Source organism: Phoxinus phoxinus (genome assembly GCF_949152265.1).
Source record: "Phoxinus phoxinus genome assembly, chromosome: 21".
Lineage (NCBI taxonomy): Eukaryota > Metazoa > Chordata > Actinopteri > Cypriniformes > Leuciscidae > Phoxinus > Phoxinus phoxinus.
The window spans coordinates 1,721,456-1,746,619 of record NC_136896.1 but is presented as its reverse complement, the minus strand read 5'-3'; the positions used below and the strand labels follow the sequence as shown (position 1 = coordinate 1,746,619).

Here is a 25,164-nt window from a genome sequence, read left to right as displayed (position 1 = left end):
TAAAATAGTTACAAAATAGATGAATGAGATGATAATAACGTATTAATTTCACCCAGAAGAGAGACAGAGCAACTGTTACAATCTTCTTTTATCCCTTCCGTGAACATGTGACCGAAACCCAAATGTGAGACATTCAAACGGACCAATCAGATCATTACAATTTCCCCCATCGTACTAAAGGTGTGACAATCCGTAGACTTGCCGTTTCTTGTAGTTTTAGAGTAAAATATATTTTGTAATATATTTTATATAAAATATTATTAATTATCATTTTAAATTTGTTTAAATTTTTAATGTTATGTTTCACTGTCATAATTTATTTCACTTCAACAATAATCTGGCAAATGTCTTCTTTAAAACAAGACCAACTATAGGTCATACTCATACCAAAGCATTCTTGAATTACAACCATTTAAGTTTGGATAATGATGTTCATGTCTTTGCGAAAAATGGTGACAGTTAAAGGGTTAATTTAGTGATAACAATTAATTAATAAAGTGGTCATTTGCCAGGTTAGGTGTTCATATCTCTGAAAATATGTGATTTAAAAAGCCCACTTCGAGTCTTGACTCGATTTCGACCAAATACAACGTTACCAAGCTTACATTAACGTTACAGCACTGTTATCGTTGACGTTAGCTTACTTTAACGTTAATAAAAAACAGTGGTTTCTAACCTACCTCTCTGGATCTTTGGGGGATCTATGAATTATGCTAGTTGATTGGTTGTACACTGGTAGTTGTTGTGATGGCAGAAAACAGTTTTCTTTGTTTCCAATTATTTCCACATAATGCTGTATAGTTGTGCTAACGGTAACGCCGTTGGTTCAGTCCAAAATGGCGACAGCGCGATAGCAGCGCCTAGCGATTGTTGTCAAAACTGCAACGGAGTTTCGCTACTTCCATACTATTTGATGCACCATTACTAAAGGACAAGTTCGGTATTTTACACTTAAAACCCTGTTTTCTGATCGTTTTTGATGAAATAGAACGGTTAAAATTTGGACACATGCTGCTGTCCCGAGAATTTTCGAATTTATTTGTGTTTGATGCAAGGAGGAGATCCAGTCAGATGATTAAATCAATTTTTATTTCTGAAAGAGCAGACAGTCAAATAATAAATGAAAAGTAAAATAAATACACCCATAATCAGGATTAAACGTTTAATAAAGAAACATGAAACAAACAGTTCAAATAACTTCTTATATTTTAAATAGGCCTATAATTAAAACAGAGTAGCTATAATATTCTCAGCCTAAAGATAATTAAAGTTGGTTGAGAGATCTCTCTTTGAAAAGACAGGTTGTGAAAGAGCAAGGTCTGAGTGCAAGGTATAGACTGACCTGATATTAATCTCCATAATAAACAGTTGCTTATGGCTTATAATAAGTGTGCTATATTGCATCGAAGCAGACACAAACATATCTAGTGTTCATGTTTTAAACTCTGAGGTGTTAGTCCGTACACAGCAAGATGTTTAGGAAACTTACTGATTTTTGCCCAATCAGAAACATTTGAGGCATAACGCTCCATAAAAGAAAAGCATTAAACATACATTTCAAATGATAAAACATAAGCAACTGATAAAACAAAAGAAAGAAATATATATATTTTTCTTTTTCTAATTCATCAGTGGTGTTTTAATTGTGGTGCTACATTTACTTACTTATATATATATTCTCTGGCAATCAACATATTGTATAAATGCTGCTGACACCATCCAGTTTCATTTACTCAGAGTTCTGCTTTAAATCAGGAATCAGTGAATATTGTCCAGCTAAAGTGGAGCAGATTTTAGTACGAGGTGAAAGAGGGTGAATCTGGTCTTTAGGATGCCGGGGGTCAGAGGTCACTGAACTCGACGACAGTTGAATCCGAGCTTCTTACACTTCTCACAGAGATGCTGAAGATGTTCTTTGTTCGGGTCCGATTTGTCCAGGCCGTCGGGTTTCTCCAGAGGAGTCTGCAAACACAGAGGAAAGATTTTAAATCCTAGATCCCTAGAAGATCTCCTATTCTAGTCGTTGATTAGCATATTCTGTCTTGATAATCTATAAATCGTGTTCAGGGGGCGGGGTTTATGTAAATTTTAGGGTTGGTGATGTCACTAACCCGGGAGGAAGCTCGTGTAGTTCCTACCAGCTGTTTGTTGTAGTCCTTAAAAAGTAATTTCTTAAAAGCAAATATCTCCCTTTGCTCTGAACTTTGAGCGTTGTAACTTTGCAGATGTTGTTTATGTTCAAACAGCAACATTACACACTAACTACAGTTAGAAAACACAACATTACACACTAACTACAGTTAGAAAAGTCAAATCATAATCAAACACCCTTTTCAGCAATATATCATTTAATTTTGCTAAAGTATCTTGTTTCAAGGATGTTTAAGATATTGCAACCAGAAAACAAACTTTCTGTTTTTAGACTGTTTTTCATCTAAAGTGAGCGTGTTCACCTGTTTGTGAGCAAGGACGTTGATGTGGCATTTGATGCACTCCTGACCCATGTCCGGCCACGAGTTCCCACTCATCCATGTCCTCTTGCATTGGGGACACTGGTACTCCCCGAAACACCTCTCATCCTCCTGATCCGACATCAGACCTCTTTAGGACGAGCCTGGTAAGAGAACAATCTTTAGTTCATCAGTAGACTTACAAACGAGAATCGTGACTCGACTAAAAATAAATGACTGAATCACACGCTGAAAGTATTTCTGTACCATGTACACTATAAAATGTTCAGAGTCAGTGAGAAATTAATACTTTTATTCATCAAGGATGCGTTAAACTGATCGAAAAGTGACAGTGAAGACATTTATGATGTTACAAAATATTCTATTTAAAATAAATGCTGTTCTTTTGAGCTTTCTATTCATCCTGAGAATCCTGAAAAAAATCCAATGTGTCACAATTTCCACAAAAACACATTTTCAACATTGATAATAATCATAAATGTTTCTTGAGCATCAGATCATCATATTATACTGATTTCTGAAGGATCATGTGACACTGAAGACTGGAGTAATGATGCTGGAAATTCAGCTTTGATCACAGGAATAAATTACACTTTACTATATATTCACATAGAAAACTGCAGATTTACATTATGGTAATATTTCACTGTTTTACTGTATTTTTAATCCAATAAATGCAGCCTTGCCTAGATGAGAATAAAAGACATCTTTCAAAAACAAAAGGGGGGGTAAAATACTTAGTTTCAGTCAATCTCATGTTAATCTTGAGTACCTATAGAGTAACAGTGCGTCCTTAATATCTCCAAAAAGTCTTTAGTTTCATCATATTTATAAAATTAAAATACAGCTTTCCGATTCTAACCGGAAGAAGCCGAGGTCCTTGATTCTGGGCGTGGGCGGAGCTATAGAGTCAAGCGGGAGCGCCCGGGAAGGTTTGCTTATTATCGATCGTGGTGCGGTATGCCATATATTACTATATAGTATTTGGTTTGCAAATCCAGCGACGACCTGGGTCTTGTTAATAAAACATTCGTCACTGAAATGACCAGAACACAAAACCGCACTTGCCACACTCCTTTGCTGTCCCGGAAATACAAACTGCATCCACTGTTCCAGTAACACTGGGTTCTTTGGGAAGCTGAACAAGGTAAACTTTCCCTCACATCCCAAAACACACTTTTTTGGAGACATTCTTGACATCAACCATTCCTATTTAGCGCTGCTGATTATGATTTCCGGTAGTAGCGCGAGATATATGATGTCTATGCGTCGATGAGCGCGGTCTTTCTCTCCTCTGGTCGACGTGTGCGTGAACGCGCTTTTCCGAGAGCAACTCTGGTCTACGTCATTAGATCTACGATAGAAAAAAACCAGCCGAAACGTGTTGCAACCCGGAAGTATGATTTTCAGCACAGAAATTCTCTGTTATTCGGTAGTACCCCAGAGTGCAGTCTGGACGATGGGGCGGGGCGACACTTTGGGGCGGGGTTACACGTGTCGCTCCGCCCACCCCCAATTTAATTGGCTTATTATACAGCAATCTTATTGGCCTGATTCAAGCCTGAGCATGCGCATTCTTTATGTACTATTTTTGTGAATAATTTGTCCATATTAAAGAAATATTAAATGCTAACTCTAATCGTATATTATCGGTTTACCATGGTAATTTTAGTTAAGATCTATTGGATAATGTTTTATTGTTAAGACACAGAATAGACAAAGTTATTGTTTAAAAACGGACGCTTGGTGACAGCACCGACAGCACCATTTCATATTTCCACCAGGTCGGTCGGTGGATCAGCTCAAACTCTGGATTTTACGCAAATTATGATAAATCGCTGTATTAAAGGAAAGACATCGGACAAACCCGAACGCAAGCAGCTGATTTTAGTGCTCTGATTTTTTAGCACGACCGTTTTTTGTTGATTTTTTAACGAGATTTGTTCTCCAATGCTTGCATTTTTTGGCACAAAGTGCAAATAAAATGTTTAATGGCAAACACATATTTCCTTGTTGTTTACCTGTTAAAAATAGTTTCAAATATTAACACTGGCATAGGCTATATCTGTAGCCTAACTATTTTAAAAAATCACCGCTGTAAATCTGTGCATATAGGCCTATAGCCTAACAGCCTACTTCAAATAGCTACTTATTTATACCTACTTACTTAAATTGAGCACATAAATAATCATATTTGCTATAGATCGACATAATAATATCTGTTTTAGTATTATTTTTTTTCCACTTTTCAGCACTGCAGGTTTTTAAATTCCCATTGTACGCAAAAAAAACAAAACACACACACACACACACACACACACACACACACAAAAAAACAATGGCCAGGGCTTGTATTATTTGGTAGCCTATTATTGTCTTATTTGTCACTTTCGGAACTGTGTCTTACTGAAATACAGTGAATTATCATTATGTAGTGTTAGTGTAAAACCCCGAGTTTATTTATAATGGAAAAATGAAGAAGCATAAATTAATGATGTAAAATGTCGCAGCACTGCATGACATCAGCTTAATAGGCGATCTCTCCTTGCAATGCTAGTAATTTAATGCAGTCATGATCATTGCTCCCTTAAAGTGTCATTGACTTATCTGCTGGGTAAATTAATAAATTTAATTTAGCTAAATCTAAAACATCGTATGATTTATATCAGCAACATATTTATTTATATCGCCCAGCTCTAAAACGGCTCAATATGAATGCTTAGGCCTATATTACTGTTTGTAAAGCTGCTATAAAACGATGTGAATTGAGCGCTATACACATTTTTTTTACTTCACTTGATATAGACCTAGGTATTGTGGCCACGAATGAAGAATTCGTTCCCCATATTTAGCAGCACACGGCGGTCTGCCTTGAAGGGATTGTTATTGTTTGTTGTACTTCATTTAACTTATTAAGTCGTATTAAGTTAATAAAAACATTATTTAATTGATCATTACTGAAATCGCCATGGGACAACGTAGTAGCCTACGGCCAAACTGCGCGAAACTGCGTAGATAGAAGATCATTCATAAACTCGTACATAAAGGAATGCGCATGCTCATGCCTCAAGTGTCTACTCCAATAAGATTGCTGTATTATAAACCAATGAAATTGTTGGTAGGCGGAGCGACACGTGTCGCCCCGCCCCAAAGTGTCGCCCCGCCCCATCGTCCAGACTGCACTCTGGGGTTACTCGTTATTCGTTCAAAATAACTTTTCAAACTTTGGCCATTATTAGCATGAGAATCCATCTCTTTAACACTGTAAACAACTCTGAATACATGAAACACCATTGTACCCCCCTTTAAAAAATCTTCATTATTCCAAACTTTTGAATGTTATATATTGTGAATACTGTAGTATGTGTCATAGAGATTTTCAATCTTTAATAATGTTTCATTTGATGTTTTTTTTACAGTATTGCGATGTTACAGTTCTTCATGGAAACGTTACATTACGCTGTTACATCGTTACAGTTGTTGCATTATAATATTTGATATCACATCACAGTAACATTCTGAACTGTGGAATACAATTTAAGATGTATCATGTTGCAGTTTAAATAACATAATTTAGTTTAATTTCATAATTGAATCTGCGCACAAGCATCTGTGTTTGACACACTCACATGTCTTTAATCTCTTTGCTGTGGTTTTTAGGAATCTGTGGTTGGCTCAGGATCATTGAGATACTTTAAACATATTTCTGAAATCATTCAAGCTGCATTTCTAATAATTCCAGAGCCTGTGTTGTATTTAAGGACTTACTTGTGTTGGATATGAGCTGTGTGTGACACATATGTTATTTAGAAGTATCTGAGCCTCTTACGTCACTGCAGCACCAGCTCTATATAAACCACCTGCTGCTCAATAGGGCAGTTTATGGAGAACTTTATTAGTGAGTGCAAAGGTTTGTGTGTCAGATGTAAGAGAAAAGCCTCTTGAATTCACAGTTTCTGACTAATGCACACTTGAGTCTTGATAAGAGTCTTATCTGTGAGTCATCAACTCAGATAAGAAAGGAAAACACCATTAATGAGAAATGTTATCACTCACACAACTCTACCATACTAATAAAACCATATTAATCTCAGATTCCATCTTAGAAATTATTTAATTCTTCCATGTTTCTTACTGGTATACAATTTATTTTAATATGTTAATGTAAATATGAAATTGTTTATGTTAATAGGCTATGTAATGTATATATGAAACAGACACAGCTGTGAAGAAAGCAAAGACACACACCCAGAGTTTCACATTTCAGTGTTTTCTGTGATCAGCCTGTAATGAACTCACATGAGCAGCAGAGGGCAGAAACTACACTGATCACGTGATCTCAACACACTTATATTAGGGGTGGAAATCTCGATTATATCGATTAATCTTTTTCTTTTTTTTCTTTTTTATACAGATTTTTTTTTCTCACTGTGTGACTACTTGGTAGCTACTTTTAAAGCAAAGTATTTGTAATGATCCATAATGAATTTATTGTTACATTAATGTTAATGTTATATGATAATTTTCCCTTCAACTTCATAGAAGCCAAAGTTATGCTAGATTTTAAGTGATGAGACCCAGATAAGTGTTGAGTCCCAGTTTAGGACCCCAGTATGCCTGATCTAAAGCTGTTCTCGCGTTTCTTATTGAAATCAATCAAACTTCAATTCCAATATTGACTTGTATATTTTTAAATAGCCCATTACTTGTAAGCATGCTACTTATTTATTGTAGGCTATACAATTGCCTTTTTCATTCGATACTACCTATTTAATAGATAGGCTACTAGTAGTTTTTCCGATAGGTTACTACTTATTTATTAGACACTAGCCTATTTTTTTTTAATTGTAACTAGTTACATTTCTTATCTTACTAGTCACAACTGTTTTTTTTTAACTCGTCATAGACTGACTAGTCAGAACGTCCAAGAGTTCAATTACAAATCTTACTAGTAAAATAAAAAATCTTAGTAACATTTGGAATAAATACTAGTTTCTTTCTAGATCCCCATAGAAGTCAATGGCAAAATTTTACATGTGTTACTAACAAAATAATAGTTACCAGTCACTATCGAAATAAGTTCTAGTATCTAATGAGTAGCAGTATCTAAAAAATAAGAACTAATGAATACTAGTATTATAGGCACCAGTATCTAAATAATAAGCACTACTTAATGGAATAGATACTAGTATCTAAATAATAAGCACTAGTAGCATGAAAATAGATATTAGTAGGTTTTAAGGATTAAATGTTAAAACGGCTTGCTATAATAACAGAGCCAAAACACTCTATACATTATTGTTTTAATGTAGAAACTGATTGTAAAGGCAAAACTTACTTGGATATGAGATGAGATGAGATGCTGAGATGAGATGATGTGGATCTGGAGAGTTTGCTCTGAGGAAGGGAGACGTCAGTCTGTTTATATTCTTCTTGTTCCCCAAGAGGCGTGTGTCTTGAATAATGATGTTGATTGGGTTACCAGGACGATGCTATAAATATTCTACATGCATTTTTGTTTTGTTTTACTACTTATAAATAGTTTACTATTTTACTATCCCTATTTGTTTTTAGCTTTTAATTACTAAGTAATCTAACAGTTACTTTTAGTATAACTATATCCAAATAGTGACAAGTAACTTATGGTCTATTAAATTGCAAATATATAATATAATAATACAATAGTGTTATTCAAGTGGTAGATGTTAGGTCTAAAGGAGAAGTAAGGCTAGATGTTGGAATAATGATTAGTTTGATATACAGTTTACTATTTTATTCATAAAAAAATCCATCACATCAAACCGATTAATCGCAATTAATCACATCTAACATAACAGTGTTTATATAATATATGTGTATATATAAATGTGTGTGTGTGTGTGTGTGTGAGAGAGAATATATATATATATATATATGCATTCATATAATTAGGTGTGTACAGACGCACACACACACACACACACACACACACACACACACACACACACACACACACAGATATATATACTGTATATTATAAACAAAAACTTTACTGAAAAAAACTTTTATGTTCGATGCGATAATCGTGAATAATCAATTTGACAGCACTATGTTATAATAAATGAATACGATATAATATAATGTAATATAATGAATATAATATAAAAAAAAATGTCAGATATTCTGAAGGCTTCTTACACTGAAGGACATCCATTACAAATGTATTATGATTTTACAGTAGTATTGATGGTATTTTGCTGGAAGCCATGGTACAGTTTCTGAAGGGATGCCACACATCTTATGGAGAACTTTATTACAGTTTAATGAGTGCAAAGGTTTGTGTGTCAGATGTAAAGCAACAGAGAAAAGCCTCTTGAATTCACAGGACAGTCATTGAGTGAGTCAACATCACAGTCCAATATAAACAAATAAATAATTTGCATGAAAACAACAAAGGTTTATCTTCCTCCTGTATGACGTCAGTCCTTCCACTCGTATAGAAACTTATTTAGAAATGAAAGGGTTTGTCTTCAGAAGTGAACAGAAACTGGTCATGTTGGCATCAGGAGTGTGTCTGACAGGAGAATGAACGTCATCAACTCACAGATAAGAGAGGAAAACACCATTACTGAGACATGTCATCATCTCTACCATACTAAAACCATATTAATCTCAGATTTCATCTCTTCCATGTTTTTTTACAATATTAAATACTATTTATGTTAATATGTTCATTTAAATATGAAACAGACACAGCTGTAAAGGAAAAGCAAAGACACACACCCATAAGAGTTTTACCTTACACAAAGTTCAAGTGTTTTCTGTGTCTTCTAGCCTGTGTGTTTCCCATAGACAGTATATAACCCCTTCAGACCTGAATTATGTTTAAAGTTTCTGAAAAATATAAAAGTAAATTGTCACAGCTCATGAGGCTTCTATAAATGAGACCAAATACATTTTTTTTAAAAAATGTTTGGCTTTAATTGTAATTTTTTTTGTCCATTTCAATGGACGTCAGGTCAAAACAGGTGTACCTCACAAAAATGTACCAACATAAAATTAAATAATAAACATAAAAATTGTTGGTATATACTTAAAGCTTTTTCTCAAGGTCAAAAACATTTCAACAGTATACCATTTCAACTTTAATTTTGAGGTTTTTGTTTTACAGATTGCACATTGTTTGTAACAAACTAAACATCTTAGAATCAATCAATATGGTCATGTTAGAGTCATTTTATTTGTGCATCTTTCTTTTTTTTAGATCAAAAACTTGAACATTACAACATTTCAACTTTAATTGTAAGGTTTTTGCTTTATTGATCGCACATTTGTTTATTCATAACAAAATAAACCTAGGAATCAATCAATGCATTCACATAAGAGTAATTTCCTGTGTGCATCTTTGAAACAATTTCTCTGTTAACGATTTTCTTGTATTTTTACAGAACATTACTGGCAGCATGGTTGCCAGCAAGTTAATGTATTTCGATTTCCAGTAACTGTACTGTAATTCACTTTACAGTACACAAGATCAGTACTGTAAACTACCAAAGAGTACATTACTGTATTTTTAATGTATTTCATAATTTGGTCTGCTGTAATTAATTATACGGTATTGTACTGTAATATCTATATTGATACATTACTGCTAAATATTATTATAATTTTCTAAATAATTACTAATAATGATAATATTATATTATATATAAATAATATAATATGTAGTTATTAGGAAAATATAGGCTATAGTAGGAAAAATAATAGTAGGAAAAATTATTGGGTAATAAAGGCCTTCTGAATCGAAGCGATGCGTTTGTGTAAGAAAAATGTCAATATTCAAATTACGCTTTAGATTTAAGTCAAATCCGTATGTTCATTTGGCCGGAAGCTAGTCATTTTACTTTATAAAGTTTTAAATATGGATTTTTATTATATCTTCATCTTCCTCATCACTCCACATAAAGTCAACATCTGACATATTTCCATCAGCTATATGTTCAAGCCCTTCATAACTGTATATTCTGCATATGAAAAAGTTTCAAAAATGTATCAGTACTGCGATATAGATTTTTTTATATAAGAAATTTCAATCAGCATTACTGGACTTCAGTTACTGGAATGTGATTTCGGTGACAGGCTTTTGAACCCACTGTACATTCTAATGGACAGACACATTTGAAAAAATCCTGATTTAAAACATGCAATTCTACAATCGATTTTTAACTTTAATTATTAAGTTCAATCTTTTTATTTTACATACAAACTATAAAATACTGGCAAACATATATAAAAAATGTAAATAAACCATAGAAAATGTTGCTTGCTTCTGGTGTTTGGAGTGGAGTGCTGCCATGCGTCTCTTCAATGTAGTGTTTTTTTTTTAATAATTACTACATGCAGAGCTTTACTGCCATTTGATTGGATGACAAACGTCCAATCTCATGGACTGCAGGCTTTAAACTATAGGGAAATGCTCCAGAAGTAAAAAAAAGAGGGAGTTGACGTGATGTCCATTGTAATGGACGCAGCAGGGTCTGAATGGGTTAAACTGTGTTTCCCTGTGTCCGCTGTGTTGTCGTAGTCTGGGAACCACATGTACATTTTCTCGTATTTGAGGCGTGGTTTACGAATGCCCGGCGCCGTTTATTGGGTGCTAAGAATGTCTATCAAATGCGCCTGTACGTAGCTCATAGCCAATCGTTGGTAGCAGGGCAAAAACATCATTATTGTTTAAGAAATGGTTTAACGCCAAAAGCTGCTCTTTTTTCAAAATAACTAAATATAACTCAATATCTAAGGCTGCATCAAAAGGTAGCTTCGCGTCTGCTGCCATGTTGAATCCATAGATATAAACAAACTGCTTAGTTGTGTCGCATAGATGTCGTCATCGTCTTGCTGCTCCCTCCCCGTTCTGTGATTGGTTCCCTAGATGAGGCGAAAATCTGGTCCATGGCAGAGCCGTTGAAACTGGTCCATGGTATCCAGACCATAGACATGTATAGAACAGGGGGGCAGTGTTCCGAAAGACATTGAAGCAGACCTGGGCGCCGCCATTGGCTAGCGGACCCCCACCTGCTGTTATCATTCCATTGACTCCCATTCATTTTGGCGTCACTTTGACAGCGAATAACTTTACATCTGAGGCGTTTAAAGACACCGTTTGTCCATTGTTTATTTCTAAAGAAACACGAAAATGTATAAAAGGCTCCATTACCTTGTATCTTACGTTATGGCCCCGTAGAAGCAGTTTTTGTAAAAATAGGCTAACGATTGCGTCATCCCCTGCGCGACTCTGTCGCACAAGTCGAAAAATTACCGTATGGACAGGCAGAGAAGCTCACGGGCAATCGGGAGGACGTGGAGGCATAAAGTCAAGGGAGAAGCCCACAGAGAGTGATGAAGCTGCTCCCGCTGCTAGCTCATGGACAGCTAATGCTCACGCTCTCCGTCTCTGAGAGATTCGGAAGGGAATGATTCAGATTTCTCTCGGCACAGCTACTAGAAGACCTACAGGTTGCTCACGTCACATCTACGTCGTCAAGCTCAGTTTGAGTCTGCGCAGTTCGCCTTGCGATCAGGAAGTGATGCTTCTAATTGACTTCATTTCTCTCCGTTGAAACCTATGGGGTCGCTGTGTCCAGTTTATATACTGTCTATGGTATAGAAAGGCTAGATGGCTTACCGGCGCTGAGAGCCAATGGGACCCGACGACGTCACACGGCGGCCATCTTAGGACAGCACCGCTCGTCCAGTTATAACATTAAAGTCTATTGTGCATGTAGTGCTAAAAAATAACTATATTTTGCTCAATTTTCAACCGATTTTCAAACGGCTTGGTGTGTCATAAACGTCAGGGATGCGGCGGGCTATTTAACTGCATACTTGTGAAAAATTATAGCCAAACATCGGCATCAGCACAAATCATAGCCACGTTAATAAGGTTTGTAATAAACCAAACCGTTTGTAAATCCGTCAAGAATTCAGCAAGTTACGAGCATTTGTCACTCACCTTCCGTCCACAGCAGCAGGGAGCAGCAGCGCAGTCTCCTGACCTAAGATGGCCGCCAAGTGACGAGACAGCTGACTCCGCCTTGAGCCATCTAGCCTTTATACATGTCTATGATCCAGACTGCCTTTCAGCGTGAATAAAATCGCCCTGCGCAAAGGCAGTATGGGGAAACCCAGGCTAGTGTTGTCATGCCTCGAGAGAAAATAAAGTGCAGAGCGCGAAAGCACCACAGTGACTGAAGGATTGCCGTAAAGCAGTATCTCTGGTCGTACGATGTGTATGACGTCATTGACATTTCGAAAGACTTTTTAAAGCAAATAAGTGACTCTAAAAAATCTAACACATAGCAATGTGCAATTTCTTTGCATCTCCTTTCGAATACAACATTCAAATTACTAGACAAAAAATTATATCTTGAGAAAAGTGGATTTTGAGGGGTATAGCTCCATAGACCTCCATTCATTCTGCACTCGTCCTGTGAGCGCCCTCATGTGGAGCCAGAGTGGAACTGCAACCAGTTCAGAAAGCAGCGTGGATGTTAACTAGATTATAAAAGGTACATGCTCCATTAACACTATTCAGAGTGATATATTATATATATACCTCACAGCACATTAAAAGAGAATTGAGGACCAGTTAGTTTTGAGTTTGATGCAAGGAGTGTAAGAACCAGTCAGATGATTAAGCCCAATTTTATTTATGAACAGCAGACAATCAAATAATAAATGAAGAGTAAAATAAATTCACCCATAATCAGGATTAAAAGTTTACTAAAGAAACAAGAAACGAACAGTTAAAATAACTTCTAATATTTCTAAGTATTCATTTAAACACACAGAGTATAATATTCTCAGCCTAAAGATAATTAAAGTTGGTTGGGAGATCTCTCCTTGAAAACACAGGTTGTGAAAGAGCAAGGTCTGAGTGCAGGGTAGAGACTGACCAGTACAGATATTAATATCTCTAATAAACAGTTGCTTTTTGGCTTATAGTAAGTGTGCTATATTGCATCGAAGACACAAACATATCTAGTGTTCATGTTTCCACACACTGAGGTGTTAGCCGTAAGATGTTTAGCTATTACATGCGTTTACCACTTTATTCTGAGACATTGTGTCTGTCTATCAGAAACTTAAAGACTTTTGCCCTCATCTAAACCGTTCAAAAGTTCACTCAAAGTCAATCAGCTATACATTTGATTTGAGGCATAAAGATTCATAAAAGAAAAGCATTAAACATAAATTTCAAATGATATAAGTGATTAATCATCAAACATAAGCAAATTATAAAAGATAAGCATTCTTTTTCTAATTCATCAGTGGTGTTTTAATTGTGGTGCTTCGTTTACTTTAACAACCACAGATTAATTGTTAAATATATATATTTTCTTTGGCAATCAACATATTGCATAAATGCCGCTGACACAGCATTTTTAGGATGTTGTTCGCTCGGGTCCGACGCGTCCAGGCCGCCAGGTTTCTCCAGAGGACGCTGCAAACACAGAGGAAAGATTTTAAATCCTAGATCCCTAAGATTCTGCTTTCTTCCATCTTCATCTTCCTTTAGTGTGTAATGTTGATGTTTGAGGAAGAAAAAGGTTTTGGGAGTTCTTCTGAAACGCCTCCATTGTAGTCTCGAGTTTCTTCCGGGAACGAACACGTCACAATATTCCTCATTATAATAATTAATACGCAGAATAAAGGGGCGGGGCCTGGTTGAGTTAGTTAGTAGTGAGTTAAACTGGCGGTTATGGGAAGGGGCGGGACATTTCCCAAACACACTCGAAGCGCTCGACCAATCACAACACACTGCTCCAGCCGACCAATCAGAGCACAGTGTGCTTTTCAGAAGGAGGGGCTTCATAGAGACAGGAAGTAAACAGAGCGTTACTGACAGACTGGGAAGAGAGGAGCCGCAACAATGGAGGATATGAGGAGAATAATCAACATTCAAGCAGGAAAACCTGTTCTAGTCGACTCAAAATCAATCAAGGGCTTTGTATAAACATGGACTCTTTAAAATTTTTCCTGACTTTAAAAAGCAGCCACGATGTCTACATAAAAACAACATTTACAATATAGAAGAACATCTGTTGAACATTACAAAGGAAAAAGGGACACCAGGAGCGTTGAGGAGAGCAGATCCGACTTGATGCTCTTCATCCAGTGTTTTCTACCCGGTTCATAACCTGCCAAACATACTGCAAAGTCCCTCATGAAAGCATTATCTTGAGCAAAAAAAACCCTCTATTACATCAGTGTGTCCAGTGTCTGAAGTCCTGATTAATAACAAACAGATGCTCGCCAACTTTATACGGTTTCACCTAACCCTAACCCTAACTGCATTTAGATGTTCTTTAGCGGCTCGTTTTGTACAGATGCTTCAATAAATAAACTTCAGAAAGCTTGCAAACATTCGCTGAGCTCCTGAGCCGCAGTTGTGTTTACCAGACAGAAAACTAAACTCACAAATGAACATTTTAATCAGTATCTTTGTGTTTTCTAGCTAAAAAAATAAAAACAGCATTTACTTGAAAAGTCAGATTGCATAGGGTGAATTTTGAGTTTTGTTAGGATTCCACTTTAAATAATTCAGCAATATATCATAACAAACTCTCACCTGTATACATACTTAAGAGGGGCGTATGATAGGATAGACGTTGCTATTGCAATTCCTGCACCGCTCACCCACGTTCGGCCTTGCGTGCCCAGCCGTCCATTTTCTCCCGCAGTTGCGACACACGTAATCTCCGAGCTTACCCTGATACGGCACTATCAAAAGTTCAGGGTCAGTAAGAAATTAATTTTCAGCTTTGATCACAGGAATAAATTACGCTTTAGCCTACTATATATTCACATAGAAAACAGCTATTTTACATTATAATAATATTTCACTGTTTTTACTGTATTTTCAATCAAATAAATGCATCCTTGCATTGAAGAGAATAAAAAACGTCTTTCAAAAACATAATAAAAAAAATCGTAATTATTCCAAACTTTTGAATGGTATAATGTAGCCTACATTGTTTGGTAAATGTTAATGTGTCATAGACGTTTTCAATCTTTAATAGGCTAATGTTTTTTTAAACCCCAATATGAAACACAATTTATGTTAATATGTAATGCATATATGAAACAGACAAAGCTGTGAAGGAAAAGCACACACACCCACAGGAGTTTCACAGTGTTTTCTGTGATCAGCCTGTAATGAACTCACATGAGCAGCAGAGGGCAGAATCTACACTGATCACGTGATCTCAACACACTTATATAGTCATTATCATTTAAAGGATAATTCCGGTATTTAACACCTTGAGTCTATATTGTAGTTTGTTTTGGATGAACAAGAGTGGTGGACAACATTTTTTTGACAATGGTTCCTCTCTCGAGTTTTTGACTATAAAAGAATTGGCCATGGACCCATTTAACATTGGAGTCAATGTGCATGTCCGAAAATGTCATTAAAACAGCCAATAATGTTCGTTTACAAAACTGTGCAACTCACCGAGTGATTAGTGATGTTAGTTGATGTTCCAGAAACAAAAAGTGTTGCGAAATACAGTTTCTGTCGTGTTTTATTCGTCATTTTCGAGCACTCAGTCCTTCAACAGAATTCAATGGGATTTTACAAAATGACGAATAAAACACGACAGAAACTGTATTTCGCAACACTTTTTGTTTCTGGAACATCAACTAACATCACTAATCACTCGGTGAGTTGCACAGTTTTGAAAACTAATGTTAAAGGTAGTTTTAATGACATTTTCGGACATGCACATTGACTCCAATGTTAAATGGGTCCATGGCCAATTCTTTTATAGTCAAAAACTCGAGAGAGGAACCATTGTCAAAAAAATGTTGTCCACCACTCTTGTTCATCCAAAACAAACTACAATATAGACTCAAGGTGTTAAATACCGGAATTATCCTTTAAGGTTTAATTAGGATAGTAAGGTATGTACATTCTGTCCAAAAGATTTACTTTTTTTTTCTTCTTTTTTTTACAATAGTACTATTGTTAAATCCTTTTGGTGGATTTTTTGCCAAAGAGATTTAATTGTTGTGTAATAACATGTTGATTGTAGCCCAGTTTTATTCACAAATATGTAGATTTCTTAAAGTTTCTCCATGTTTTGAGGCATTTTTTTTTTTTTTTTTTAAGAGGAGTGCCTTAAACTCTCTAAATTACAGGCAACATACATGGATTAACACCTGGAATGTATTTTAATTTGTGTTTTGGTTTTATTTAAATTTTTATTATGACAAATCTTATTTTGACATGACTCACATTGTGACGGAGATTCATATTCTGAATTTTTGATTGTAAGGAGATATGAATGCTCTCCAAAAGTCCCAATCATTGGGTATTCTGGTTGTTTGGCTGGTGGATGAACCGGTTTTTGGATCTACTTAACTGTTGTTTGGATTTTGAGCCTACTGCACATTCAAAACCATAAATGTCATATTAAACATGTATCTTTCCTTGCGTTCATGCAAATTAATTAGCTAGATAAACCAACAAAGCCAGTTACTTACGAAAAATTCATCTTTAGCCTTAGTTTACATATGAACTCTGATTGGATGGTTGAGAGTATACTCATGTTTAAGTAATGATCTGTTTGAAAGAAGATAGGCTATCTCTTAATATTTTCTTAGTTCCTTATGAAGTTGAAGATATCAGCAAATTAATAGATACCAGTAACTATTCTGTTTTGATATCATCTATTCATTTATGAATATGGCAAGCCGTTTTAACATTTAATCCTTAAAACCTACTATCTATTTTCATGTTACTAGTACTTATTTTTTAGATAGTATCAATTCCATTAAGTACTAGTGCTTATTATTTAGATTTAGTGCCTATTAAATTAGTAGCAGTACTTATTTATTAGATACTAGTACTTATTAAATACATCATTCTTATTCATTAGATAGCACTTATTTTGATAGTGACTAGTAACTATTCTTTTGTTACTAGTAACACATTTTACATTTTTGCCATTGACTTCTATGGGGATCTGTCGTTCAGATATCAACTATTCAGCTCTGACTTGTATGTATTCCAAATGTGACAAGTAGCACGTATTTATTCACTATAGTTATTTATTAGGTACTAGTACTTATATTTTAGATACTAGTACCTATTACTAGATACTAGTATTACTAGTATTTATTACAAATGTTACTAGTAAGATTTTTATATTTTACAAGATTTTTAATTGAACAGAGCAAACGTGCCAAACACTCGATGCGTTAATTTAACGTAGAAAACGATTGTGAAGGAAACACTTACTTATGTGATGAGATGAGATGAGATGAGATGAGATGAGATGAGATGTGAGGAATGGATCTGGAGAGTTTGCTCTGAATGAGGAAGGGAGGCAGTCTGTATATATACGGTCTTCTATCCAAGAGGCGTGTGCCTTGAATAATGATGTTGTTTGGGTTGTTACCAGGACGTTGCTATAAATATTCGAAATGCATTTTTGTTTTGTTTTTCTACACAGTCGTGCTCAGAATTGATGGCACCCCTGGTAAATATGATCAAAAATGGCTGTAAAAAATAAATCTGCATTGTTTATCCTTTTGATCCTTCATTCAAAAAAATTGGCAAAAATCTAACCTTTCATTGAAGTAAAAGAATTGAAAGTGGGTGGGAAATCACATTATGAAATAAATGTTTTTCTCCAAAACACGTTGGCCACAATTATTGGCACCCTTTTATTAAAGGGATAGTTCATTTTAAAATGAAGATTCTGTCATCATTTACTCATCCTCAAGTTGTTTCAAGAAAGAATTTCTTTCTTCTGCTGAACACTAAGGAAGATATTTTCAAGAATGTCAGTAACCAGACAGTTAACTGTTCCCATTGACTTCCATAGTATTTTTTTCCCCTACTATGGCAGTCAATGAGACCAATCAACTGTTTAGTTACTGACATTCTTGAAAATATCTTCCTTAGTGTTCAGCAGAAGATAAAAATTCATACAGGTTTGAAACAACTTGAGGATGAGTAAATGATGACAGAATCTTCATTTTAAAATGAACTATCCCTTTAAATACTTTTTTGCAATCTCCTTTTGCCAAGATAACAGCTCTGAGTCTTCTCTTATAACGCCTGATGAGTTTGGAGAACACCTGACAAGAGATCAGAGACCATTCCTCCATACAGAATCTCTCCAGATCCATGTTGGTGCTTCTCCTCTTCAGTTCGCTCCACTCATCAGGTCAGGGAACTGGGACGGTCATGGCAGAAGCTTCATTTTGTGCTCCGTAACACTTTATTGTGTTCATCACTTCTTCTCTTTCCGGGCATGACAATCTTACATGTCCTACAGCACCGCATTCAAAACAGCGCATTTCCCCAGTGTTCGCATACAACATGTACGATTTTCCAGCCCGATCTCATGAAAGTGCGTATCTATACCACGAATATTATTTCTCGTACCAATTATACGCCAAAAATATTTTTTCCGTGCATATGATAGCCTACGCAGTTTTCGCGTGCATGATACGCATGCTACCACCCCACTTACCACTTAGCCTACAATCCTACCTAAGGGTTTTCAGTGCGTAGCATATGCACGCAACAACAACAAAAATGGCACGAGAAATAACATTCGTGGTATATATATATATATATATACGCACTTTCATGAGATCGTGTTGGGATTTTCCCTCGTACACGCAACGAAAAGACACTTTAATGTTTAATGTTGGGGCTTTCAAAATCATAAACTGCGTCTGAAAGACAACACATGCTTCAAAGACTCATGTTTACATCCAAGCGGTACCGTCTTAATTCCACATGCAAATTTTCCATACCTCGATAGCTCACGCTGTATATCTTCATCAGGAATAAATGGCGGCACATTTGAAAGTATTACCATTACAGTTGGAGATAGTAAAGGTTGAACAATAACAAAAGCTCCACTTACCACAATGCCGCCCTCTACAAACCGATTGACAGAGGTGGAAAATCCAGGGGTCAGAAAGTAAAAATCCTGCCATATGTTTATTCCACCCATGAACTCAGTCAGCTGATTTCACTAATTAGTTCTATCTCCTGGCTGAAAAACTGTGCTAATTAGCAAATCCAGGTGATTGGAACAAAATACTGAGGAGGACTTTTACTTTCTGAACCTGGACTTTCCACCTCTGCCGATTGACCAGTAGCCTAACTGGTTACTAATTCCACAACGCGTAAATTAACCTCAAACTAAACTTTACTACTAGATTTAATATTAGATTTAAATATCAAAATTACTCAAAAAAGAAGAAACATAATAGAGAAGTCTATAAACATTCCCCCCACCGTGACACCTCTTCCCCTTTAAAACAGAGAGAGAGAGAGAGAGAGAGAGAGAGAGAGAGAGAGAGAGAGAGAGAGAGAGGATCGGGAAAGGTCCACGAGCCAGGACTCAAACTCGGGTCGCCCGAAGCACGGTGCTACATGTATAATATAATTAGTGCTCTCAAATCTCATCTAACATTAAAGTGTTTATATAATATATATGCATACATATAATTATGTGTGTGTTATATATTAAACAAAAACTTTACTTTTATGTTCGATGTGATAATCGCAAATAGGCCTAATTGATTTGACAGCGCTAAATTAATATAATATAATACAAAATTAACTTTATTACAGTTGTTTTTAATGAGTGTAAAGGTTTGTGTGTCAGATGTAAAGCAACATAGAAAAGCCTCTTGAATTCACAGGAAAGTTTCTGACTAATGTCTTGAACACGTCAGTTAAAATAAATAAATAATTTGCATGAAAACAACAGAGGTTTCTCTTCCTCATGTGTCACGTCAGTCCTTCCACTCCATAGAACATGTTTAGAAATGAAAGGGTTGTCTTCAGAAGTGAACAATGGAAAAACTGGTCATGTTGGCATCGGGTGCGTCCTGACAGGAGAATGAACGTCATCAACTCTCAGATAAGAGAGGAAAACACCATTTATAAGAAATGTCAAGGCTTGCCCTGATCCTCACACAACTCTACTATACTACAACTATATTAATCTCAGATTCCATCTCTTCCATGTTTATTACAATAGTCAAGTCAAGTCACCTTTATTTACATAGCGCTTTTTACAATACAGATTGTATCAAAGCAGCTTCACAGTGATAACATGAAAATAATACAACAAAGTTTGCTTTTAGAACAAAATTTCATCATCGTCCACCTTAAGGCAGATCTATAATATTGTTGTATAATATGAAATTCCCCAACTAAGCAAGCCAGAAGGCAAGGCAACAGCGGCAAGGAACTAAAACTCCATCAGGGACAAAATGGAGAAAAAAACCTTGGGAGAACCCAGGCTCAGTCGCTCAGTTCTCCTCTGGCCAATGAGTGAACAGTGTATGACTGGTTGACACTTCAGGTCAGCGGCGTCGTCGTGTCCAGGCGCGGGTCCTTCATCAGATCTGGATATGGCCTGGATCTGGCGGACAGCGGTACATCTCGGGATAAACAGAGAGACTAATATTAGCGTAGACGCCATCCTTCTTATGATGTACCAAGTACATATGGATTTAAGGGAAGTGTTCCCGGTCCCGGCTGTTCTAAACTATGCAGCCTAACATTGAATTATATAAGTCTATAATGTGTTATGTGTATGCTAGGCCGAAGAGATGTGTTTTTAGTCTAGATTTGAACTGACAGAGTGTGTCTGCTTCCCGGACAATGTTAGGAAGACTGTTCCAAAGTTTTGGTGCTAAATAGGAAAAGGATCTACCGCCAGCAGTCGATTTTGATATTCTAGGTATTATTAACTGGCCGGAATTTTGAGATCGCACTCGCAGTAGACGTGAAGGACTATAATGCGTTAAGAGCTCGCTCAAGTACTGCGGAGCTAAACCATTTAGTGCTTTGTAAGTAATCAGCAATATTTACAAATGTATACAATGTTTAATAGGCAGCCAATGCAGTGTTGACAGAACGGGGCTAATATGGTCATACTTCCTGGTTCTGGTAAGAACTCGAGCTGCTGCGTTTTGAACTAGCTGTAGTTTGTTTATTAAGCGTGCAGGGCAACCACCCAGTAGAGCATTACAATAATCTAGCCTTGATGTCATGAACACATGAACTAATTGTTCTGCATTATTCATTGAGAGCATATGACGTAATTTAGATATATTTTTAAGATGGAAGAATGCGGTTTTACAGATACTAGACACATGACTTTCAAATGAAAAGATTGGTATCAAAGAGCACACCCAGGTTCCTAACCGACGACGAGGACTTGACAGAGCAGCATCAAGTGTTAGACAGTACTCTAGGTTATTACGTGTGGAAGTTTTTTTGTCCAATAATTAGAATCTCTGTTTTTTCAGTAGTAGAAAATTACTAGTCATCTAATTTTTTATATCAGCTATGCATTCTGTTAATTTTGTGAATTGGTAAGTTTAATCAGGCCGTGAAGAAATATACAGCTGCGTATCATTAGCGTAACAGAAAACTAATTCCATGTTTCCTAATGATATCTCCTAATGGTAGCATATACAGAGTGAACAGCAGCGGCCCTAGTACTGAGCCTTGTGGTACGCCATATTGAACTTGTGATCGATAAGACATCTCTTCATTTACTGCTACAAACTGATAACGGTCAGATAATGATTTAAACCATGCTAGTGCAATTCCACTAATGCCAACATAATGTTCGAGTCTATTTAAAAGGATGTTGTGGTCAATGGTGTCAAATACAGCACTAAGATCAAGTAATACTAATAAAGAGATACAACCACGATCGGATGATAAGAGCAAATCATTTGTGACTCTAACGAGAGCTGTCTCGGTACTATGGTACGGTCTAAATCCGGACTGAAAATCCTTGCAGATATCATTTTTTTCTAAAAAAGGAACATAGTTGCCTTTTCTAATATGCGTTTTTTTAACAAACGGTTTACAGTTTTTTTCAATTGCTTACACACTAAAATTAAAACTTTCCCACAATTAGCAAAACCTTACACTCAAGGAGCAACACACCGGCCTAGATTTGCACAACTGTACGCACATTGTCAGCATCACACTTTTTGCAAAACATTACACACAGTTATTTGCAAAACACTAAACACACTTGCATGCATTTGACACAGAAATGTATCATGATGTAATTTCCTTGCAATTTCAAAGCAAAGGCTTTCAAATGAACACAATTGATTAAACACAGCCACCAGATGTGCACACACACTGGTGCTTACTGTAATTGTAGACACACCAATCAGGTTTAAGCACTATAAATAGGCAACAGGTAAGTTCACCTGTCTTCAACAATACTGTAATACTGAATGAAAACTGGAAAATGTTTTTTTTATGAATGTTTTGTTGAAATGTTCAGTATTGGCTGAGTTGAGTACATGAAAAGAAATAAATATTTTCATTAGTCTGCACAATTGGTGTCATGTGGTGTTGGTGAATTTATTTTTACACTTTCTCTGTGTAAATGCTAAAAGTGTTTGAGGTTGAGCAGGAGTGTTTAAGTGATTCACACAGAACCAGACCATATGATGGTTGTGTTTATGCTATGACAACAAAATAAGGTTTTTATAAGACATTGTATAGTTTAGACAAAAGTGTTCCATTTTGCAAATGATCTGAGGTGTTGTGTTAGTTTGGTGTAGGGTTGTGTTAATTGTGTGTGTTTTGAAAAACTGGTCCCAGTTTTCAAAATTGTGCTTAAAGGAGAACTCCGGTCAATTTTAACATTGAGCTCAATTTTTAGTAAATTTGGAGTGCTGTCAATACATAGAACAACGACAAAAATCGGTGTTGAATAAAAATGATGTTATATCAGCCAGCGCACAGACCTGTATTTAGTTCCTGTTTTCGGTCGAAGTCCAAAGTAGTCGATTGTCGAGTTCACGCGCATAGGTTTAGTTACTATGATCACGCGCGTGAACTCGACAATCGACTACTTTGGACTTCCACCGAAAACAGGAACTAAATACAGGTATTTGCGCTGGCTGATATAACATCATTTTTATTAATATCTTTCACATCTACTGCAGTCAGATTCACTCGTGTTCACTCTGAAGGAATCACTCAACATGGCTGGGCACTTGTAATGACACATCAAGGATGATAAGAGAAATAAAAGCAGGTTTAAAACTTGCCCCATTCAAGTCAATAGGGTGCAAATTTTAAAAAGAGGATAACACGGTGTAGGCAACACTGATTTTTGTAGTTGTTCTCTGTATTGACAGCACTCCAAATTTACTAAAAATTGAGCTCAATGTTAAAATTGACCGGAGTTCTCCTATTGAAAAAACTGCAGCTTGAAAGTTTTTGGTACGTATCCTAATGTCAGATTAATTAGTGATAATAAGAAGACGATCTATGACATCTGGAAGCTTAGTCGGTATAGGGTCTAAAATACATGTTTTCAATTTAGACGATTTAATGAGTTTAGACAATTCTTCCTCTCCTATAGCAATGAATGAATCGAATTTTTCGTCAGGGAGGCTATACGACGAAATAAAATACTATTTATGTTAATATGTTAATGTAAATATGAAATACTATTTATGTAATATGTAATGCATATATGAAACAGACAAAGCTGTGAAGGAAAAGCTAAGACACACACACACACAAGAGTTTCATATTTCACAAAGTTCAAGTGTTTTTTTGTGATCAGCACACTTATATAGTCTAAGTCATTTATAATCATTATCATTTAAGGTTTCATTTAGATATATGTACATTCTGTCAAAAATATATTGAACATCTGATTCAGGAACATCTTTTTTTTTTTAAGTCCGTTTGGGAGAGATTGTATGAGTGGGTTGAAGATAAAAAAAAATGCATGCAAAATGCAAAAAAGTTCGGTGTCTTTATGCAAAAGAAAGAGACTATAATATGTGATTGTAGCCAAGTTTTAATTTACACATATGCAGCTTTCTAAAGTTTCTCCATGTTTTGAGGCATTAAAAATTATTTAAATTGATTTAATCTAAAAAAGAGTGGCCTTAAACTCTCTAAAATACATGGATTAACCCCTGAAATGTGTTTTAATTTATGTTTTGGTTCTATTTTATTATTGTTCTAGTCTTTCGATATGCCGCTCGGTCTTATTGTTGATGTGTTTAACACTGAGTTACAGGAATATATTCAGAACTGGACGCATTAGAAAACTTCTAGCATTGCCCATGTAAATGGATGAAATAAGTTTCTTTATGGGTAACAAGATCACTGTGTTGGTGTAGATTAGTTGATACTGATGTCCTGTAAATCATTGCCCTGAAATGTGTTTTTATTAAAAGCACCAGAGGAATATTTCTCATGTGAAGTATGGGTGGTTCTCCAACAGGAGTTCAGGCTGCAAGACTGACTAAATAAACGTTATCAGTGAGATTTCTTGTCTATTACAAACCATTGCTACTTATACCAATGACGGAAATAAGCGTAGTTACAATAGATTAATATTGTGGGAGAGTGTTGCTATATAGAGAGTGACAATATTGTATTGCAATATAGCAGTTCAAAGTCAGTACTAAATCAAAACTAGTTAGCACCTCATTTGTAATTGAAAGGGTTTAATGACAATATATGGTTATGGTTACATGATAATAACGTATACAGCATTGAGAGAGCGAGAGAGAGAGAGAGAGAGAGAGATGAGAGGAGAGAGAGAGAGAGAGAGATGAGAGAGAGAGAGAGAGAGGATAGAGAGAGAGATGAGAGAGAGAGAGA

At 35.9% G+C, this 25,164-nt stretch overlaps 1 protein-coding gene and 1 long non-coding RNA gene across 3 annotated transcripts; both read right to left on the bottom strand.

Moving 5' to 3' along the window:
* Positions 1 to 1,070: 1,070 nt before the first annotated feature.
* LOC306989546 (zinc finger CCHC domain-containing protein 24-like) lies at positions 1,071 to 7,870 on the bottom strand. 2 transcript variants are annotated; one of them, XM_079595367.1, is made up of 3 exons: positions 7,810 to 7,870; positions 2,454 to 2,614; positions 1,071 to 1,962 (listed from the first exon to the last, which is right to left on the bottom strand). In XM_079595367.1, the coding sequence occupies exons 2-3, from the start codon at positions 2,592 to 2,594 to the stop codon at positions 1,849 to 1,851; spliced, it is 255 nt and encodes an 84-aa protein (XP_079451493.1). In that variant the 5' UTR covers positions 2,595 to 2,614; positions 7,810 to 7,870; the 3' UTR covers positions 1,071 to 1,848. The 2 variants fall into 2 exon arrangements, with proteins under 2 accessions (XP_079451493.1, XP_079451494.1); XM_079595368.1 differs by lacking the exon at positions 7,810 to 7,870 and adding an exon at positions 3,911 to 3,985.
* A 5,266-nt stretch (positions 7,871 to 13,136) lies between these two features.
* On the bottom strand, positions 13,137 to 17,827 carry LOC306990036. Its single transcript, XR_013795792.1, has 3 exons — positions 17,755 to 17,827; positions 15,082 to 15,233; positions 13,137 to 13,953 (listed from the first exon to the last, which is right to left on the bottom strand). It is a non-coding gene; the product is annotated as an uncharacterized lncRNA (long non-coding RNA).
* Between the last annotated feature and the right edge of the window lie 7,337 nt (positions 17,828 to 25,164).

Bases quoted from the DNA above. Each gene is read 5' to 3' on its own strand.
- LOC306989546 (XM_079595367.1), bottom strand. From the start codon at position 2,594: ATGTCGGATCAGGAGGATGAGAGGTGTTTCGGGGAGTACCAGTGTCCC. The intron at 1,963-2,453 runs GTGAACACGCTC...CTGTGTTTGCAG, and splicing joins ACGTCCTTGCTCACAAACAG to ACTCCTCTGGAGAAACCCGA.